The 18,661-nt window shown below is 41.6% G+C and overlaps 1 protein-coding gene across 6 annotated transcripts in view; it reads right to left on the bottom strand.

Moving 5' to 3' along the window:
* The window catches only part of PPEF1 (protein phosphatase with EF-hand domain 1), a 110,919-nt gene extending 94,424 nt beyond the window's left edge, over nucleotides 1-16,495 (bottom strand). Inside the window, exons 1-2 of one of the 6 annotated variants that reach the window (XM_072744951.1) lie at nucleotides 16,169-16,495; nucleotides 3,651-3,817 (exon numbers count right to left, since the gene is read on the bottom strand). Coding sequence is in view for 3 of the 6 variants with exons in the window: in XM_025997493.2 (XP_025853278.1) it covers nucleotides 3,651-3,723 (73 nt within the window). In the remaining 3 variants the exon portion in view is untranslated. Of the gene's footprint in view, nucleotides 1-3,650; nucleotides 4,090-11,602; nucleotides 11,705-12,504; nucleotides 12,678-16,168 lie in introns of those variants that run through there. The other 5 variants (XM_025997493.2, XM_072744949.1, XM_072744952.1 and 2 more) reach the window with 5 other exon arrangements.
* Between the last annotated feature and the right edge of the window lie 2,166 nt (nucleotides 16,496-18,661).

Below are 18,661 nucleotides of genomic sequence, written 5' to 3'. Positions count from 1 at the left end.
TAAGAATAGACATATAGATCAATGGGATACAATTCAGAGTCCAGAAATAAACTCTCATGTGTACAGTCAATTGATTTTTGACAAGAGTGCCAGGACCATTCAATGGAGAAAGAATAGTCTTTTCAACAAATGGTGCTGAGATGACTGGATATCCACTTGCAAAGAATAAATTTGTTCCTCTACCTCATACCACATATTAAAACTAACTCAAATGTATCAAAAACCTAAATGTAAGAGCTAAAAATATAAAACTTTTAGAAGAAAACATAACCATAAATAATCTTGGCTTTGGCAATGGATTCTTTGGTATGATGCCAAAAGCATAAGCAACTAAAGAAAAAATAAACTGGACTTCATCAAAATTAAAAACCTTCCTGCTTCAAAGGACATCATCAAGAAAGTGAGAAGACAGCCCACTGAATGAAAGAAAACATTTGCAAATCATATATCTGATAAAGAACTTATAACTGGAATATATAAAGAATTCTTACAATAAAATATTATAAAAACACATAACCAGAAATGGACAGATGATTGAATAGACATTCTTCCAAAGATCTACAAATGGCTAATATACACATGACAAGATGCTCAATATCATTAGTCATTATTAGGGATATGCAAACAAAAACCCTAATGAACTACTATTTCATACCCACTAGGATTGCATAATCAAAAGGACAGACAATAACAAGTGTTGCAAAGGATGTGGAAAAATCGGAACCATTGTATGCTGCTGGTGGAAATGTAGAATGGTGCAGGCACTTGGGAAAAGAGTTTAGAAGTTTCTCAAAATGTTAAACATTGAGCTCTCACATGACCCAGCAATTCTACTCCTAGGTATATACCCAATAGCACTGAAAACGTGTTTACACTCTAACTTGTACATGAATGTTCAGAGTAGCATTGTTCACAATAACAAAAAAAAGTAGAAACAACCCAAATGCTCATCAATTGCTGAATGGATGAATACAATGTATCGTGTTCCTATAATTGAAAATTATTCAGCAATTAAAAGGAACAAAATTCTGATTCATACTATAACATGAACTTTGAAAATATTATGCTGAGTGAAAGAAGTCAGACAGAGAAGACTCCATGTGGTCTGATTACATTTATATGCAATGTCTGGAAGAGCCCAAATCTTTAGAGACAGAAAGTAGATTAGTGATTGCCTAGGGCTGGAGGTAGTGGGTAGGGAAGTCACTCCTAATGGTTTGGGGTAGGGTTATGAAAATGTTCTAAAATTGATAGTGGTGACAGTTGTATAGCTCTCTGTGAATACACTAAAAACCAATGAATTACACACTTTAAACTGGTGAACTGTGTGACATGTGAATTATAGCTCAATGAAACTGCTCTTTTAAGAAAGTGATCCAGGAAGAGTTTGGCATTTCCTCAAAAAGTTAAACATAGAATTACCATATGACCTGGCAATTTCAGTCCTTGGTATATACTCCCAAATAGCTGAAAACAGGGACTCAAACAAGTACATATACCCTCATATTCATAACAGCACTAGTCACAATAGCCAAACAGTTGGAAACAATCCAAATGTCCATCACAAATGAATGGATAAAGAAAATGTGGTCTATCCATACAATGGAATACTATGCAGCCTTAAAAAGGAACAAAGTATGATAGATGCTATAACATGGATGAACCCCAAAAACATGCTAAAGTGAAAGGAGGCAGAGGTAACAATGTATATGATTCCATTTACATGACATGGCCAGAACAGGTAAATTCACAGAGACAGGATACAGACTGGTGCTTGCCAGGGGCTAGAAGGAGAGGGAAATAGGGAGAAACTACCTAATAGATAAGGGCTTTTGCTTTGGAGTGATGGAAATGTTTAGAACTAGACTAGAAGGGGTGGTTACACTTTGTGAATGTACCAAATGCCACTGAAATGTCCTTTTTAAAATGATTAATTTTGTGTTATGTGGATTTCACGTTGGTAAATTAAAAGAAAAACCAATCCCAAAATCTAAGGCAATATTTCCATTTACCTGCACATTTTTTTTAGATTTTATTTATTTATTCATGAGAGACAGAGAGAAAGAGAGGCAGAGACACAGGCAGAGGGAAAAGCAGGTTCCAGGCAGGGAGCCTGACATGGGACTCAATCCAGGGACTCCAGGATCGCACCCTGGGCCAAAAGCAGGAGCTAAACTGCTGAGCCACCCAGGGATCCCTTACCTGTACATTTTAAAAGTTGAGAAGTATTTCTTTTTTTTAACACTTTTTTAAAAAGGATTTTATTTATTTATTTGAGAGAAAGAGTGTGACCAGAGGTGGGGCAGAGGGAGAAGCAGACTCCCTGCCGAGCAGGGAGCCTGATGTGGGGCTCAATCCCAGGAACTTGGCATCATGACCCAAGCTGAAGGCAGAGACTTAACCAACTGAGCTACCCAGGCATCCCAAGAAATATTTCAAAAAGAGAGAATTTATTTTTTACAATCTGGGCTTGGCCTTTTTTGGGCAGAGGGTGGGGGGATACCTGAGAAATTTGGCTAAATTTAAAGAACTCTGGATAATCCTAGATATGAAAAGAATATTACTCCCTTTACTCTCTTATAATTATCACCATGGAATTAGCTCAGTTGAAGCTTTTGAAAGATTTACAGATTTGAAAGAGTACATCTCCTGTGTCCCTACTGTGGGAGATCAGCTTTGCTAACTCACCAGCACAAGTCAGCTGGGAGGCAGAAAAGCATTTGATTCCCAAGAGAAAACTTCACATGCTAATTAGTATAGAATACTCCGCATCCTAAACTCTCCATCTTAAGCCTGAATAAACTTCCAAAAACAAGATGTGGGATAGAAATTGGGAAAATTATCTATAACCTAGATACGAAAAGAATGGAGTTTAAGAGCAAATTATTCAAATAACCATCCCAGTTTGTTGTTGTTTTTATTTTAATTTGCTTGTGGAGACTATGTCCCTTAAACACTCAAGTGAGTTGCAACTAGATTCTAGTAAGGCATGAGAAAGAACTTCAGTATAAAAGAAACAAAGGAAATATTTAAGCCTCTAATTATATGGGGGTCGTGGGGGGCAAGTCATCTATTTAGAAACAACATCTATTTATATATACTTCTTTTGGGGAAGCAGATGATCTTGTGTCTCCCAAATTCTACCTGGAATATTCTCAAAACATGAGGCAAATCTCATGAAGTTCTGTGTTGAAGAGCTATAAAAAAAGAATTTGATCACTGAGGTATAAAATCTAATAAAAAGTCAATGATGCTACTAAATGCCACATAGGTATGGAGAGAGCTATTTATAAGCATATTGAATAAACAGAGACAAATTCACAGAGGCTTTCTTGTTCCCTGCCGTTGAGTTTGAAATTGGTACGTGAGTTTTTATATTGGTACGTGTTCAGCTGCAATCAAATCAAACAGAAGCTCTCTCTTAGATAATACTTTATGATACACGATAAATTCAAAGCTACATCTTCCTAAAGGTAGTTTCCCATGTGATGCCAACATTCAACCTTTAGCTCCAGAGATGGTGCCTTGTGCACAAGCGCAGGGGGCGGCTGCGGAAGCAAGTGGCTGCCCGGGGAAAGGGGAGAAGGCGAATCCGGCTCACTCTGGCTCCCCTTTCATTCAAGAAGACAGGCACCCCCGCTGGCACTCACCTTTCTCAGATTTTCTGTCTTTCGTTGAAGACGAGGTGCCACAGCCCATGTCTTCTAAATCATGTGTGCTCATGAATTTAACTTCTCATTCCAAAACACAGTGTGACAAGTGCCTCCCTTTATGCTGCGAGGAGCCACTCCTAGCTGATCCACCTCAGTCATAGATCCTGATGAGGAAGACACGGGAGGGAGAGGGGGGGAGGGAGGAAAGCACCCGTTAACAGCAAGGTATCGAAGGGCTTCTCGGCAGGATTCATTTTATGCTTCTCAACTGCTGTTCATCATGTGATGTGGAAAGTGATCAGACATCATTTAATCCTGGTGCATTTTCCAAAACACAGCAGCGGCACTAGAGCAGCTATAGATTGTTTTTCTGCTACGCATAAATTCTATTTTCCCTGCGTGTCTGGGTCAGATTGAGGTCTGCATAAAATAAAGCATTTAAAAATGCCAAGAAAAACGGAAATGTAAGAGCACACGATTTTCTAATTGAAATGCAGGGGATGGGATATGAAGGACCTGATGTAATTTAACTGTTTGGGTTTTAAGCTCAAAACAATCAAATGTATCTGGGCTTTTAAAAACACAGATTGGAGACGGACGATGAGACAAAACAACATATTTAAACAACTATGCCAAAATTCACATCAAAGTGAGTTCCTCCACCCTATTTCTCAGAAGCAGCTGGAGAGCTTTTTTTTTTTTTTTTTTAATTTTTATTTATTTATGATAGTCACAGAGAGACAGAGAGAGAGGCAGAGACACAGGCAGAGGGAGAAACAGGCTCCATGCACCGGGAGCCCGATGTGGGACTCGATCCCCGGTCTCCAGGATCGTGCCCTGGGCCAAAGGCAAGCGCCAAACCACTGCACCACCCAGGGATCCCTGGAGAGCTTTTTTTAAAAAAAGGAGGCTCAAGGCCTCCCCCCAGACCAGAGTGTCACCATTGGGGGCGGGGGCGGAGCGCCCTTTTGGTTTGTGGTTTGTTTTGTTTTGTTTTGTTTTTTCTTTTTCTTTTCTAGCTAAACTCTATGCCCAAAGAGGGCTTGAACTTACGACCTGAGATCAAGAGTCCAGTCGGCCAGCTGTCCCTGGTGGGGGTGTCTTTTTTAAACAAGCCATCCATGTGTTTTTGAGACACACTTCCTACCAGGACTATCCTCACACTTATCAGCTGAAACTGCTAAATTGGATTTTAGTATCCCACCTCGTAGCTTTTGGGGGTGATGCTTCCTTTATTTTGTATTGTTCCAAACCAGTCTGATCTAATCTAATCTATTGCATTTCTTAATAGGAACAAAGTCAGAGAACAACTGACCTGGGACCCTATCAGACATGTCTATTTTTCCATTAGCAGTACACTAAAAGCCTCTAAATTTTGACTCAACTAAAGAAATAGAAAAAATAAAATGAACAAAATACTTGAATTATGGAAATATTGTTAGGATAATAATAACCTTAATAAACAGATATTGTGATCAGAGCTAGGGCTGATTTTTTTTTATGTATTGAATGAATTAACCCTCCCACACTTGGGGTTATCTCCAAATTTGATAGGCACTTCTTTCTTATCTTTCTTACCTACATCATGGGTAAAAAATGTTAATAAGTTCATCTCCAAGGGCACAACAGCCCTGTAGCATTTCACTCTGGTCCATTCCCTAGGGTTACTGCAGATCCATTACAGTCACACTCTGAGCATATTCGTTCAGTTAGGCGGTAAATTCATCCATCATAACTATCATCTTACTTGTCTATGAGACATCCTGGGAAATTTTGCTAAATATTTTCATGAAAATAAGATATATATACTTTGACACCTTGAGTATCCCAGCCCCCAGAAGAAGAAAATGAAGAGCAGGAGGAGGAGGGGAGGAAGGAAGGAGGGAAGGAGGACATCAGTTTGGCATGATTTTTAATAACAATCGTAGAAGTTGAAAGGTGGGAGAGACCTTTAAAATTACCTAGAATTTACACAAAGTGTAAGGAAGTCAAGCAACTTGCCTAATGTCCTATAGACAAATTGCTTGTCAAACTTTGGTGCCTATTACCTTCACCTGGGGAGCTTTTAAAACTCCCAATGCTTAAAAACAAACAAACAAACAAACAAAAAAACTCCCAATGCTCAGCACTGCATTAAATGAGAATCTCTGGGGGTTTAGAAAAAGACTGATGCCTGGGTCCCCTCCCCAGAGATTCTAATGTAACTGGGACTGGGTGGGGGTTGGGCATCGAGATTTTTTTTAAAAACTCCTCAGATGATTCTAATGTGCAGCCAAATTTGACAGTCTTTAATAGAGACAATGTTTTAGTGAATCCATGATGACACCTAAGGATCATCACAGTTTCCTCTAAATGCTTTGACTCCATCTGTTTGGAACAGAATTTTTCCAAAGGTCATGTCAGGCTTATAAAGCAGTGGTTTCTGGCATCTATTCTTTTCTCGTTTTTGAAATTGGAGCACTATTTACCAATCACCTGCCTTCTCTCTATACTCAGAAATGTCTTTAAGAAAAAAAGATTTTGTCCATCGAAAGATGAATGGATAAAGAAGATGTGGTTTATGTATACAATGGAATATTACTCAGCAATTAGAAACGACAAATACCCACCATTTGCTTCAACGTGGATGGAGCTGGAGGGTATTATGCTGAGTGAAATAAGTCAATCGGAGAAGGACAAACAGTGTATGTTCTCATTCATTTGGGGAATATAAATAATAGTGAAAGGGAATATAAAGGAAGGGAAAAGAAATGTTGGGAAATATCAGGAAGGGAGACAGAACATAAAGACTCCTAACTCGGGGAAACGAACTATGAGTGGTGGAAGGGGAGGAGGGCGGGTGTTGGAGGGGAATGGGTGACGGGCACTGAGGTGGACACTTGACGGGATGAGCACTGGGTGTTTTTCTGTATGTTGGTAAATTGAACACCAATAAAAATTAATTTAAAAAAAAAAGAAAAAAAGATTTTATCCATTTATTTAGAGATGGGGGAGCAGAGGAAGAGGGAGAGAGAATCTCAAGCAGATTCCACACGGAGCATGGAGCTGACCTGGGCCCATCTCACCACCCCAAGATCACCACCTAAGGCAAAAACTAGTCAGACCCTCAAGTGACTGAGCCACCCAGGTGCCCCCCATTGACAAATTTCTTTTTTAATTTTTAATTTTTTTTGAGAAATTTATTATCGGTCATCTGAAGCAGCAATGAGAACACATCTTCTGGGGTCCTTCATCACCTTTTGAAGTTGTTCACTCCGTCCCGGTGACCTTCTCTATGCACCTACATCAGTGCTCTCCGACATGAGTATCACAAGATTCACCAGGGGAGGTTATTAAAAAATGAACTCTCAGGTTTTACCACCGACACTCAGTCTGGAGGGTCTATCTGCAATTACAACGCAATCTTCCAGGGACTCTGACACAGGCGTTCTGGGATCTCAGTAGGAGAAACACTGCTCTCCATATCCCCCCGGGCTTTACTTCCATCTTTATGCTATTGTTGCTACCCCTTTTTGTGAACACAGAAGAGTTGGGCATTGAGTAGACAACACTGATTTAATAAGAAAAACTGAGAGATTTCAATCTTGATTTTCTTTCTCTAGAAAAAAAATAAAGCAATATCTCTCCAAAGGCATTTGGTTTTTAGCCACCTCTCAGTTCATTACACAACAAACAAAATTCCATATAAAAAATTCACTATGGTAAAAATAAAAATAAAAAAATAAAAAATAAAAATTCACTATGGGGACGCCTGGGTGGCTCAGCCATTGAGCATCTGCCTTTGGCTCAGGGAATGATCTTGGAGTCCCAGGATCGAGTCCCACATTGGGCTCCTGGTGGGGAGTCTGCTTCTCCCTCTGCCTATGTCTCTGCCTCTCTCTCTGTGTTTCTCAGGAATAAATAAATAAAACCTTTTTTAAAAAATTCACTAGGAACTACAAAGCATCAAACTTGAGTATATTTCTGTTAGACTATCAGCTCCATGGGTATCTTCCGTTCTAAATACACCTTGAATCTCTGGCACTTACACAGTACCTTTCACATAGCATATGTTTGATAAATGCTAAATGAATTAATAGAGCTTTCTATGCCAGGGTCCTTTATTTAAAAAAAAAAATTTTTTTATTTGAGACAGAGGATGCACAAGTTCAGAGAGAGAGAACATGAGCGAGGGGAGGGGCAGAGGGAGAAGGAGAAACAGACTCCACACTGAGCAGGGAGCCCAATGTGGAGCTTGATCCCAGGACCCTGGGATCATGATCTGAGCCCAAGGCAGATGCTTAACTGACTGAACCACCCAGGCGCCCCAGCCAGGATCCTTTAAAAAATTAATTGCTGGGGCACCTGGGTGGCTCAGTGGGTTGAGCATCTGACTCTTGATTTCAGCTCAGGCCATGATCTTGGGGTTGTGAGGGCAAGCCTTCTATGGGGTCTATGCTAGGTGCAGAGTCTGCTTGAGAGATTTTTTCTCTCCCTCTCCCTCCCTCTTTGCCTCTCCCCCTGCTTATGCTCTTACTTGCTCACTCTTTCTCTCTCAAATTAATTAATTGAATCTTTTAAAATAATGAATTGCTACAAGTCATTATTGGTCCATGATTTGATGCTATCTGATTATACAAAAGCCTTTTATTAAACCAGAAAATGGGTAGTACTTACACATTCATTTTTAAAGAAGCTTTTAAAAATCATGATGGAGAAAAAATGAGAATTGTTCTAGAATTCTTTGGTTATTAGGAAAAAATTTGCTGTTAAAATTTTTATGTTATTAAATCATTATTAAGCAAGTTCTTCTTAAGCTGTTTTTCTCCTTCAGGTAACAGGCAAAACAAACAAAAAAGAGCTCATCTTAATGCTCACCCAAACAGGAGCTAGGTAAGGCCAGATGCCACTTCTTACTCCCACACACTGCCCAAACTAGGCTGCCATTATCCACTTAAAGGCAGACAGGAAAACAAGTTTTTAAGCAGTGTATATACCTTTGAGGGCATCTCTATCTGGCTGTAAAGCTGATAAAAATGATTTGGGGATTTTCCATTATTGAGAAAAATCGAAGCTCCTTCCATTTCCAGGCCTCTGTCAGCGTTAGAAAAGCACTCAGTATGCCAAAGAAGTCTCTGGAGAAATGATTCCTTAGGGCCTGCAAGGGGTCCTCTGGCTCAAGAGGTGGGGAGTCTCTGCAGCATTGACCAAGACCCAAGGATGCCAGAGACAATGACATGTACTGCAGAAAAGGTGGAACTTGGCAAGAAAAACTTGAAACCTGCCTGGTGCGGCTGCCCCTACCAATATTTATAGATTGAGAATGGTTTTAAAGCACAAACATGAAACAGTGACTCATCATTGGCACTCACTTATAATCTGAAAAAGAAAAGGCTTCTAAGGCTTCTGCTGGAAAGCTTTTACTGTACGTGGGGGAGGGGAAGGCCCAACTGTTTGAGGTCTGGCTCTTTTCATCCTAACCACTTTTCATTTCTCAAGGTGAAAATACAAGGAAAGAACAAATAATGGCCCTTGGAGCCAACCTCACCTCAGCCATTAAGCACCCTACAAGTGCTAGCCCAGCCTCCCCAAGTTGTCATTCATTCTTTATTGTCATACAAAGTACATTCTTCTTGAACTCCCACAGCTTGGCTCAGACACCTGGACCTGGACTCTGCCTCTGGCATTCTAGATGTGAACAGTGTGGTTTCCCATGCTACAGACTCAGCCTTTCTCAGAGATGCTGCCTCTTAGGAGAAATTCCTACTTTAGCTCTGGCCCTGAGGAACCCAAATCCAGAAACCAAAGTCATTCACCTGGCACCAAACTCCCACCTTGCAAAGTGGGAGTGAAGTAAGCAGGTCAAATTCTTCTGTGGAGACATGAGCATGAAGGACAGATATCTCTTCAGGCTCACCCTGCTGCTGTCTCCTTGGTACTCACCCAAACATGGGTTCTACAGCTTGATGGCTGTGGTTGAAGTCTAATTACAGGGCAGAGAATGAGGCTGATGGTGCTAGAGAGGCCCCTGCCACAACTATCTTTCCAGTAGAACACTGCAGCATTTCTTTGTTCATTTCCTTATGTCTGGGGTCTTAAATGAATAAGGACAAGTCTATGAGACCAACCTGGTAACTCTTCCCTGGTCTCATCAGATGAAAGGAGAAGAAGGGGAAGGAAACTACACTGACCACCAGAAGGTGTCTGAAGGCATCTGTTGCTGTGTCATCAAGAGGCAGCTTGGCCTGGTGCCAGGTTTTCCAAGCTATGTTTGTGGAAGAGTAGTTTTCCATGCTTTATGATTCTAGCAATAGGGAAGAAGAAGAAGAAGAAGAAGAAGAAGAAGAAGAAGAAGAAGAAGAAGAAGAAGAAGAAGAAGAAGAAGAAGAAAGAAGAAGAAGAAGAAGAAGAAGAAGAAGAAGAAGAAGAAGAAGAAAGAAGAAGAAGGAAGAAGGAAGAAGAAAGAAGAAAAAGAAGAAGACCCTGCAATCAAATAAGTTGAGGAGAAGTAGGATTAAACAGATTTCTTGACTGCAAGCTTCCTCAGAGCCTTTAACATGTTAATATTCTTCTCTAATAGGAATCTCTAAGAAAGAGCCAAGGTGTTCACTGTTTCCCAAACAGCCTAGCAAGGGGACCCTTTTGAGTTAAAGCATCTCAAGAGCATCTGTTGTTCCTAACTGCCTAATGATGGGTCAGTGGAGCCTGTGGTTTAGAAGTCAAACTGGGGTTATCTGGCTGGCTCAGTCAGTAGAGCATGTGGCTCTTGATCTTAGGGTGGTGAGTTCAAGCTCCACATTGGGTGTGGAGCCTATTTCAATAAAATTTTTTTAAATTAATTAGTTAATTAACATTAATTCCTCTGCACCTCAGTTTTCTCCTAATAAGGAATAATAATGCCTACCTTACAGGCTTGTACTGAGGACTACTGTGGAAAAAACCAGCTTGAACAAAAAAACAATTCTTAGTGGATGAGTCAGGAGGGGTCATGCACAGATGGGTGCCCACCACGGTAAAAGTGCTGAACCGAGACTGTGTTTGCTCAAATCTCTTCCTTCAGAATGCATGGTCTGGGATCTCCCAGAGACTAAAATCCTTGGGTGTCTACTCCTGAGATAATTGTAGATTCATAAGAAATGAACTGTCTTCCTGTGAGAGCACTAAGATCCGCAAGAATGCCATGTCAGTGATAATAATAATAGCTAAAATCACTACTATTTATTAAGGGACTACTGTTTACCCAGCACAGTGGGTGCTTTATATTTCCACTACTCCAGTTAATCTTCACAGCAACTCTTAAGGTGGTACCATCACTCTCATATTACAGATGAAGAACTGAGACTCAGAAATTAAGTATGTACTCCGTGGCACAGCTGACTAGTAGCAGCACCGAAAACCCATTCTGTTCAATGGTTAAAGAATAGAAATGTCCACTAAAACGTAGCTATACTTTGGTTTCAGATCCAATCTGATGAATCTATGTAAGCACTAAATCACTAAAGAGAATTCTCAAACATTGCAAGAAATTCTGTTTTCCTTCCTTACAGAGAAATGGAAACCCAGTTGATCCTCTAAAATAGCAAGAGGCCAAGGGAGCTACAAGATTTCTGAACAGGAAGTTGCATAGTGGGCTTTGGCGAATGTCCCACTATGAAGGGTAGAAGGGTTTCTCAAAGTAACTCTTCCCTCATTTCTAGTTCTCACCCAAGTGACCACAGAGTTTTTCCAAATACCAAGTTCATCTGAAATAGGCAGCAACCCTTCAAATTGCAAAGTCATCTGTACACCTTTCAAAGATGATGACAACTGATTTGCAATCAGGATCTTTGAGAAAAATCACTCCGAGAAATTGCAAAGCAGTAAAATAAACTCTAAGGAGTGCACATTTCCTGTCCTGTGGCTACACAATAGATGTTTATAATGTAGACTTTTGCTTGCTCAAAATACCTAAGAACAAACAAACATATTACCTCTTTCTTCTGCTTGGCCAATGCAGAGGTTTTTCCTCACCCCAGGTGTTGCAAGAGAAACAAAAACAAGAAAACACCCTTCTCTATGAGGGACACAGAGATCTGAAACAAAAGAGGTACAATTCCAGCTCTCTCTGGATTACCCCTCCACACACATACACATGCAAGCACGCATGCATGCACACACTCCACATTTCACACCTCTGCAGCTCTCTGCAGGGAGAACTCTTGCTTAAATAAATCAAGAAATAAATGCACATGCGCCCACACAAAGAAATAACTCAAACAGGCCACAGCTGCTTTGCCTTTCAGCCTGAAAGGCGAGCCTAGAGTCACAGATCCGAGAGAGGCCACGCGTTGGCCTGTGCTCTGCAGCTGTCTGCCCCAACCCTGCCCTATTCCTGGCTCTGAGATAAAGGGACACACTCAAGTTACTGGGCTGGGATGGCAGGACTGCTTTCAAGGGGATCTGGCTCCGTACAGGCAGGGCCAGGCCACTGTTGGCATAAATAACCTGCATCAATAAAAAACACACGCTGAATTTTAGTAAATAAGAGTGGAAAAGTGTTCAGTGGCTAACAACATAGGTCAACCAAGGCTGATTTTTAGGCAACATTGCAAGCCACCTGGGCATGACTAAGAGAAGTGAGACCACCACACATTCCTCCTTGGGACTTGAAAAGGCATGGGTCAGGGAGCAGCCTTGGGTGCTGTGCTGCAGACTCCTCTACGACAGTTGAATTTCTCTAGCTATTCAAATAGCTGTGTGATGGAGAACTTGTCTGTGGAAGGGAGATTCGCCTCCCTCCAGCAGCAGAAAGGAAACTGAAAGTCGACCTGGAATTTTGCTAAGTTAGAGGAGGAAGAGGAGGGAACACATTCGAGAGATCAGGCGCCGATACCAGTACGGGTGCCACCAGCCATAGTTCCGGCATCCTTCCAGGCCATCCGGGGTGATCGTGCTCCCACAGTCTCATGCTGCAGCTGCACCCACAGCAATTCTCCTCCCCTCTTCTGCCTGACTGGTTACACAGCATCTGTTTCTGAGCTTCCTGGCCTTCGGTGTCAGCGTCACAAGCTAGGATTTAAAGGACTCCAGCCAAAATAATTTCATAACCCCACCCAAGCTCCTCTTTAGCCAATTCCTTTCTGCACTTGAGAGCCATAGGAGATCCCGTGAAGTGGTTACCTAGCTTGCTATTTAATCTAATGGAGTCACTTTAAAAATAACTGGAAAGGCAGCTCTGGGCTTCTGTACTTCTATTAGCATATTAAATGTTATCAGAGGGCCTCATTATGAGGCAATACAACAGAATAGGTTTCCATGGCAGGGACTCCAAGACTAGGACCCAACGAGGCTGCCATATACTTTGTAAATGATAGTGTAATTACCCAGGATCTCAAACAAATAGTGGACAATGTTGCTCTTTGGCTGTGTTTCTGGCCAAATGCCTATTCAATCCACAGTGGTTAAATGATAGTTATGTCTAGATATGATTGTTCCAACGCCACCTCTGTGTGAAGCTTTTCCTAAATCACCAAAGGGGAGTTAGGCACTCTGTCTTCTGGCTCTCGAAGCCATGTGTGGGTCCAATTATATAGAGCGTCCCAAGGTGCACTGTAATTTGTCCTTTTACACTTGAAATCCTGAAAGGAAGGGATCCATTTCATTCCTCTTGGCACTCCTGGCACCAAATGAATAAAAGGTATTCACCAAATATTTCTTTAATCACCGAAAGAAAGGAAAGAAGGGAAAGAACTTGTGATTTAGGCAGTTATTTTAACGGCTGGCCTCTGGACCATGCATTGCATTGGCCATACCCTTTATGTGATCTATCTAAAACTTAGAATTTGCTTAAAATGAAGAATTTCACCATATTTTTTCCATCATATGAAGAATGCTGAAATGTGACTTTGAGCACCAAAAAAGTCTTACAGCTGGCCTCCAACTGTCAAATGAACCAGCACTGACGTATGTGAATAAATCATAATAATGATAATAATATTTATTGAGCATGTACTAGGTACTAGGCACTTGTTAGTTTTATGTGTGTTAATCTTATTTAATCCGCACACCCTCCTATGTTGCATATACTATTATTATCATCCCTATTTACACTTTAGGACCTGGAGTCCAAAGTCAAAGAGCAAATGAGTGGCAGAGCTGAGATTTGAACCTAGGCACTTTAATTTTCCAAACCCTACTTATGATCCTTACACTGTACTGCCTTGGTCAGCACCTTAAGTGTTTGCAAAATGAAGGTCCCAGCCTCCTCTCAGATGCTCTCTGACTTTCCTCCAGCTGACCAGGGATGCGTTCTCCCAGCCTGAAAACACAAAAAATAATTGGCAAAGTAATGTTAACAGTTTTAAACTCCCTTGTTAACAGACTTGTACCCCTAACAGTCAAGGTCAGTTTCTCTCTCAGTGGGCACATCACCGTATGAAAACAGCCAGCAGGAAAGGTTGGAAAAGGCCATGGCAATACCAAATCATCCTGCACCAAGATGGCTTATGCTCTTCAATTCGACACAATTCAACACAACACCCTGAGCACCCCTACATGCCAGGCACTGTGCCAAAGGACAGGGACATAAAGGGGGAACAAAATGGACATGATGAGGTGGGGTGAACACATAGGTAAATAAGAAATTAAAATAAAATCACAAATTAAAATCCTTTTCTCCTATTGGAATATAAGCTCCCGGTACCTAAACCAGTGCCAGGCACATAATAGATATAGATTACATGAATAAATAAAAGTGATATGGTATGATAAGATTTCTAATAGGACAGGTACAGGGTGCAGAGGAAGAGCTCCAGCCCAGAAAGGGGGATGAAGGAAGGCTTTCTAAACGAGCTGCTGGGGTGCCCCGTTGGCTCAGTCAGTAGAATGGGTAACTCTTGATCTCGGGATTGTGAATGCAAGCCCCCTTTGGGCATAAGGTTGAGTTAAAGAAAAAGAAAAAAAGAGAAGCGATGCCCTGCCCGAGACCTGATGGTTGAACAGCCAGAAGCTAGAAGTTAACTCAGAAGAGAAGAGGTGAGGGAGAAAAGAGTGTTCTTGCAGATAATGTGTATTTCACCATGCTTAACAAGGATGTGAAATGAGAGAGGTAAGCCAAAAATCAGAATGAACTGAGTTCCTAATTATAATACTGCAATTAGACGTACAAGTGGGTAGTGGAAAGTGCCTATCTTCTTGGACTAAACAATGGCAGCCTCTCCACCCCTGCAGGCCGGACTTACTCTTTCTCGACTGTCTTGGCTGTCCCTCCTTCCTTTCTCACTTGCCCATTTCCCTACTGGGTTTGCCTTCGCCTTCCTTGCTCTCAAATGCTTGTCTCAGGGTCTGCCTCTGAGGGAACCCAGACCAGGACACTTGGTTAGTCTCTGGTGGGAGCAAGCTACAGAAAGAGAGGGATGGAGAGGCTGGTTACCTCACAAGGGAGAGACTGAGCATTGCAGCCAGACCCCTCCTGCCCCACAAGCATTCTGGAGTTGGCCGCAGTTCCATCTTCCACCAAGGAAAAGTAATTCTAATGGGCAGCTCCTATTATTGGTCATGACGCACACCGGGGAACATGCTAGACTCTAGAGCGAGCCACTGGATTTGGGACTAGACCGAGAACAGAAGTAACATGTGCAGACCTATTTGGTGGTACTTAAGGTGTCTGCCCACTTGGGGCCTTTGATACCTCAATGCCCAGCAGCACCCCCTTTGGACAGTAGAAAGCAAAATATTAGAACTCGTATTTTTATCTATTTTTAAATTCTTTTTGAATTTCCTATTTTCATGTATGTTTGGTAATGTACACAATATATGAGTACTGTAGTACTGGTTACAAATAAATTAATATACCCGTATTAGGGGACCGTTCTCAAAAAGCTTGGGCTGTGACAGGTTCACAATCAAAACCATTCCCAGAATTTTGATTTAAAGAGCCTAGTTCCCTTTAAAGAGAAGAAAAGAATACCAAGTAATTTTATGTTTCAATAAAGAGAAAGAATCAAGCTTATTTCCAGGGATGAATTCTGGGTATTGAAAAGGCACAATGAGTAAGAGAAAAGAGACGCCAGCTTTGGCAAGTCATTTGAGAATGATTAAAAGAAATTAAAGGTGGGTTACAAATCACTAGCAAGGCAAAGACATTCATAAAGGCCAGTGCTGGCCGGATGTATCTGTTGGGGTCACCTGGTCAGCAGCCACGATGACAGGCTAAAACAGCTGTCATTACATGTTGAAGTTTACAAGGGCAGCTTTGAAAAGGCTACAAAAGTTGACCTTTCCGTGGTTGTAATTTAATAAACAGAAGATTGGTAGGTACAGGAATTTAAAGTTTGACTACTGCTTCATCTAGCCCTAGCTTGGTCCTAGATGGCTTAAGTCAAAAACAAAAACCACACAAGCTCCTTAAATTAACCCCGAATTTTCAGAAATAAAATCAGAAAGCTGCATAGAGAGTCATGGTCTGGGTAGAATAAGGGCACTCTACCCACCCCACCCATCTCTCCTGCAGAATGAAGCTATAAAACACCCAGAACAGAATCCATGGAGCAGCTTACCTGAGCACTGTGGCAGGCAGACCCAAGATGGCTCCCACAAATCCCTGCCTCCTGGTATCCGTGCTCTTATGTAATCCCCTCTCCTGCAGTGTAAGGCTGGACCTAGTTACTGGCTGACTTCTAATCAGTAAAACATGGCAAAGATGTTAGGATGTTGCCTCCGTGTCTAGGTTATAGAAGACTGCCTTTCTGTCTTGCTAGCAGGCTCCGTCACAACTTGAGTGCTTTTGATGAAGTAAGCTGCCATGCTGGAGAGGCCGACATGGCAGAGGACTGAAGGAAGTCTCTGACCAAAAGCCAGCAAGGAACAAAGGCCCTCGGTCAAACAGACCTCAAGGAACTGGGTCCTGCCAACAATCACTTGAGATTGGAAGTGGATCCTTCTCCAGTTAAGCCTTCCGATGACTGTAGCCTAGCCAACACCTTGACTGCAGCAGCTCGTGAGGACCCAGGTACACTATGTCTGGATTCCTAACCCACAGAAGCTGTGAGATCATAAATGTGCATTTTAAGCTTCTAAGGTTTTTGGAAATCTGTTACATAGCAATGAATAAGTAATACAAGGACTCTGAAAAGTAAGTAGCAGAAGGAAGACTGAGGAAGATGAGAGTTTGAAGTACCACAAAACTGGGGGTGAGGTGGCCATTTTCTTCCCTCCAGTTTTCCCACCTGGATTTGAGGAAGCAAAAATTCAAATTAAAGCCACAAGGGACGCCTGGGTGGCTCAGCGGTTGGGCATCTGCCTTCAGCTCAGGGTGTAGTCCGGGAATCTGGGATTGAGTCCCACATCGGGCTCCTTGCAGGGAGCCTGTTTCTCCCTCTGCCTGTGTCTCTGTCTCTCTCTGTGTGTCTTTCATGAAAAAATACATAAAATCTTAAAAAAAAAATAAAGCTACAAGATAACACAGGACACCTATTAGGATAGTTAACAACAATCCAGTCACACGCAGTGCTGGTTAGGATGTGGAGCAACTAGAACTCTCATACTCTGCTGGTGAGAATGAAAAATGGTACATTTACCCTGAAAAATAGTTTGGTAGTTTCTTGTAAAGTCGAACATACACTTACCATAGGACACCATCATCCTACACCTGGGTATTTACCTAGAGAAGTGAAAGTTTATATTCACACAAAAACCTCTACACAGGTTAAAATGGTCAAATACAGAAAACAGCCCAAATGTCTTTCAGTGGGTGAGTGGATGCACGACTGTGGGACATCTGTACAGTGGAATACTACTTAACAAAAAAAGGAACAAATTATTGATACACACAACCTGAATGAATCTCAAAGGCATTAGGCTGAGTAAAAGAACACGGCTTATAAGGTCACATACATTTCTATGACATTCTTGGGAAGACCCATGGTGATAGAGAATTGATCAGTGGTTGTCAGGGTTTATGGGTGGGGGAGGGTGTGACTACAAGGAAGTAGCAAGAACAAGTTTGGGGGGCAATGTTCTGTATCTTAATTAGGTGACACTAATCTATCCACGTGTCCAGATTCACAAAACTGTATGAGTCGATTTTACTCTACACAAATTTTAAAATAAAGAGTTTCAGAGCTGGCCCTCGTCTAGTGTCTTAGGGTCTGCAAGATAGTAAAGTCCCCAGGGGCTGACTTTGCCAAGGGCTTCCGGAAACCACAGCTAGAAGCAGCGCCTTCTACTGCAAACTTCGACCTCTAAGAAAAACACTTGCCCTTCCATCTGACTTCATCTTAAGCTCTCTATACATGGGCAAAACTAAAAAAAAAAAAAAAAAAAAAAAAAAAAAAGCAGAGATCCCAGGCAAAAAACACACTCCAACCATTCTTTATTCAACAGATACTTACTGAGCATGTTCTAGCTACAAGGCAGAAACAAAACTGAATACATTCTGATCCATTTCCCTTCCAGGTTCACAGTTTAACAAGAGACACAGGTCTGTGCACGAGTAATTTCAAGACAGGAGGTGTAGATACAGAGATATGTCCACGTACTGTTAGATTCTAGAAGGATATTAGTTCTGCCAGGGGAAGTGAGGAAATATTTCATAGAACATGAAAGGTGGGAAAAGGCATTCCAGGGAGCAGGGGCGCATGTTATATGTGAGTAATGTTTCCTGAGACTGGGGGATAGAGAGAGGGTGTATAGAGCAGAGGATGGGGAGGTAGGTTGGTGCCAGCTGTGATCATTCTTGTAAATCACAACAAAGAATTCAGACTTTAACTCATCAGTCAGGGATTACAATTTCAAATGCTTGCGTGGGCTGAAGCAGGTAATATAAATGAATAAAAGCAGCATAGGTGGATTCTAGAGAGTTTTTGTCTAAGTGAGGCAGCTGCTACTTACTGGCAGCTCCCACTTAGGCTGCCATCCAGAAATCCTGGCCCAGGGTTGCCCGATGTAATTTTTCAAGAGAAGCTGAACATATTTTTATGTAAAATCTCCCTACTTTTAAATGTCAGTATATTTCTGCAAATTTAGGATGCCACCAATTATAAGGTATTTCA

The sequence above is a fragment of the Vulpes vulpes genome, chromosome X (genome assembly GCF_048418805.1).
Source record: "Vulpes vulpes isolate BD-2025 chromosome X, VulVul3, whole genome shotgun sequence".
In the NCBI taxonomy this organism is placed as follows: domain Eukaryota; kingdom Metazoa; phylum Chordata; class Mammalia; order Carnivora; family Canidae; genus Vulpes; species Vulpes vulpes.
The sequence above is the reverse complement of the archived record's forward strand: the minus strand, read 5'-3'. Positions and strand labels throughout refer to the sequence as shown.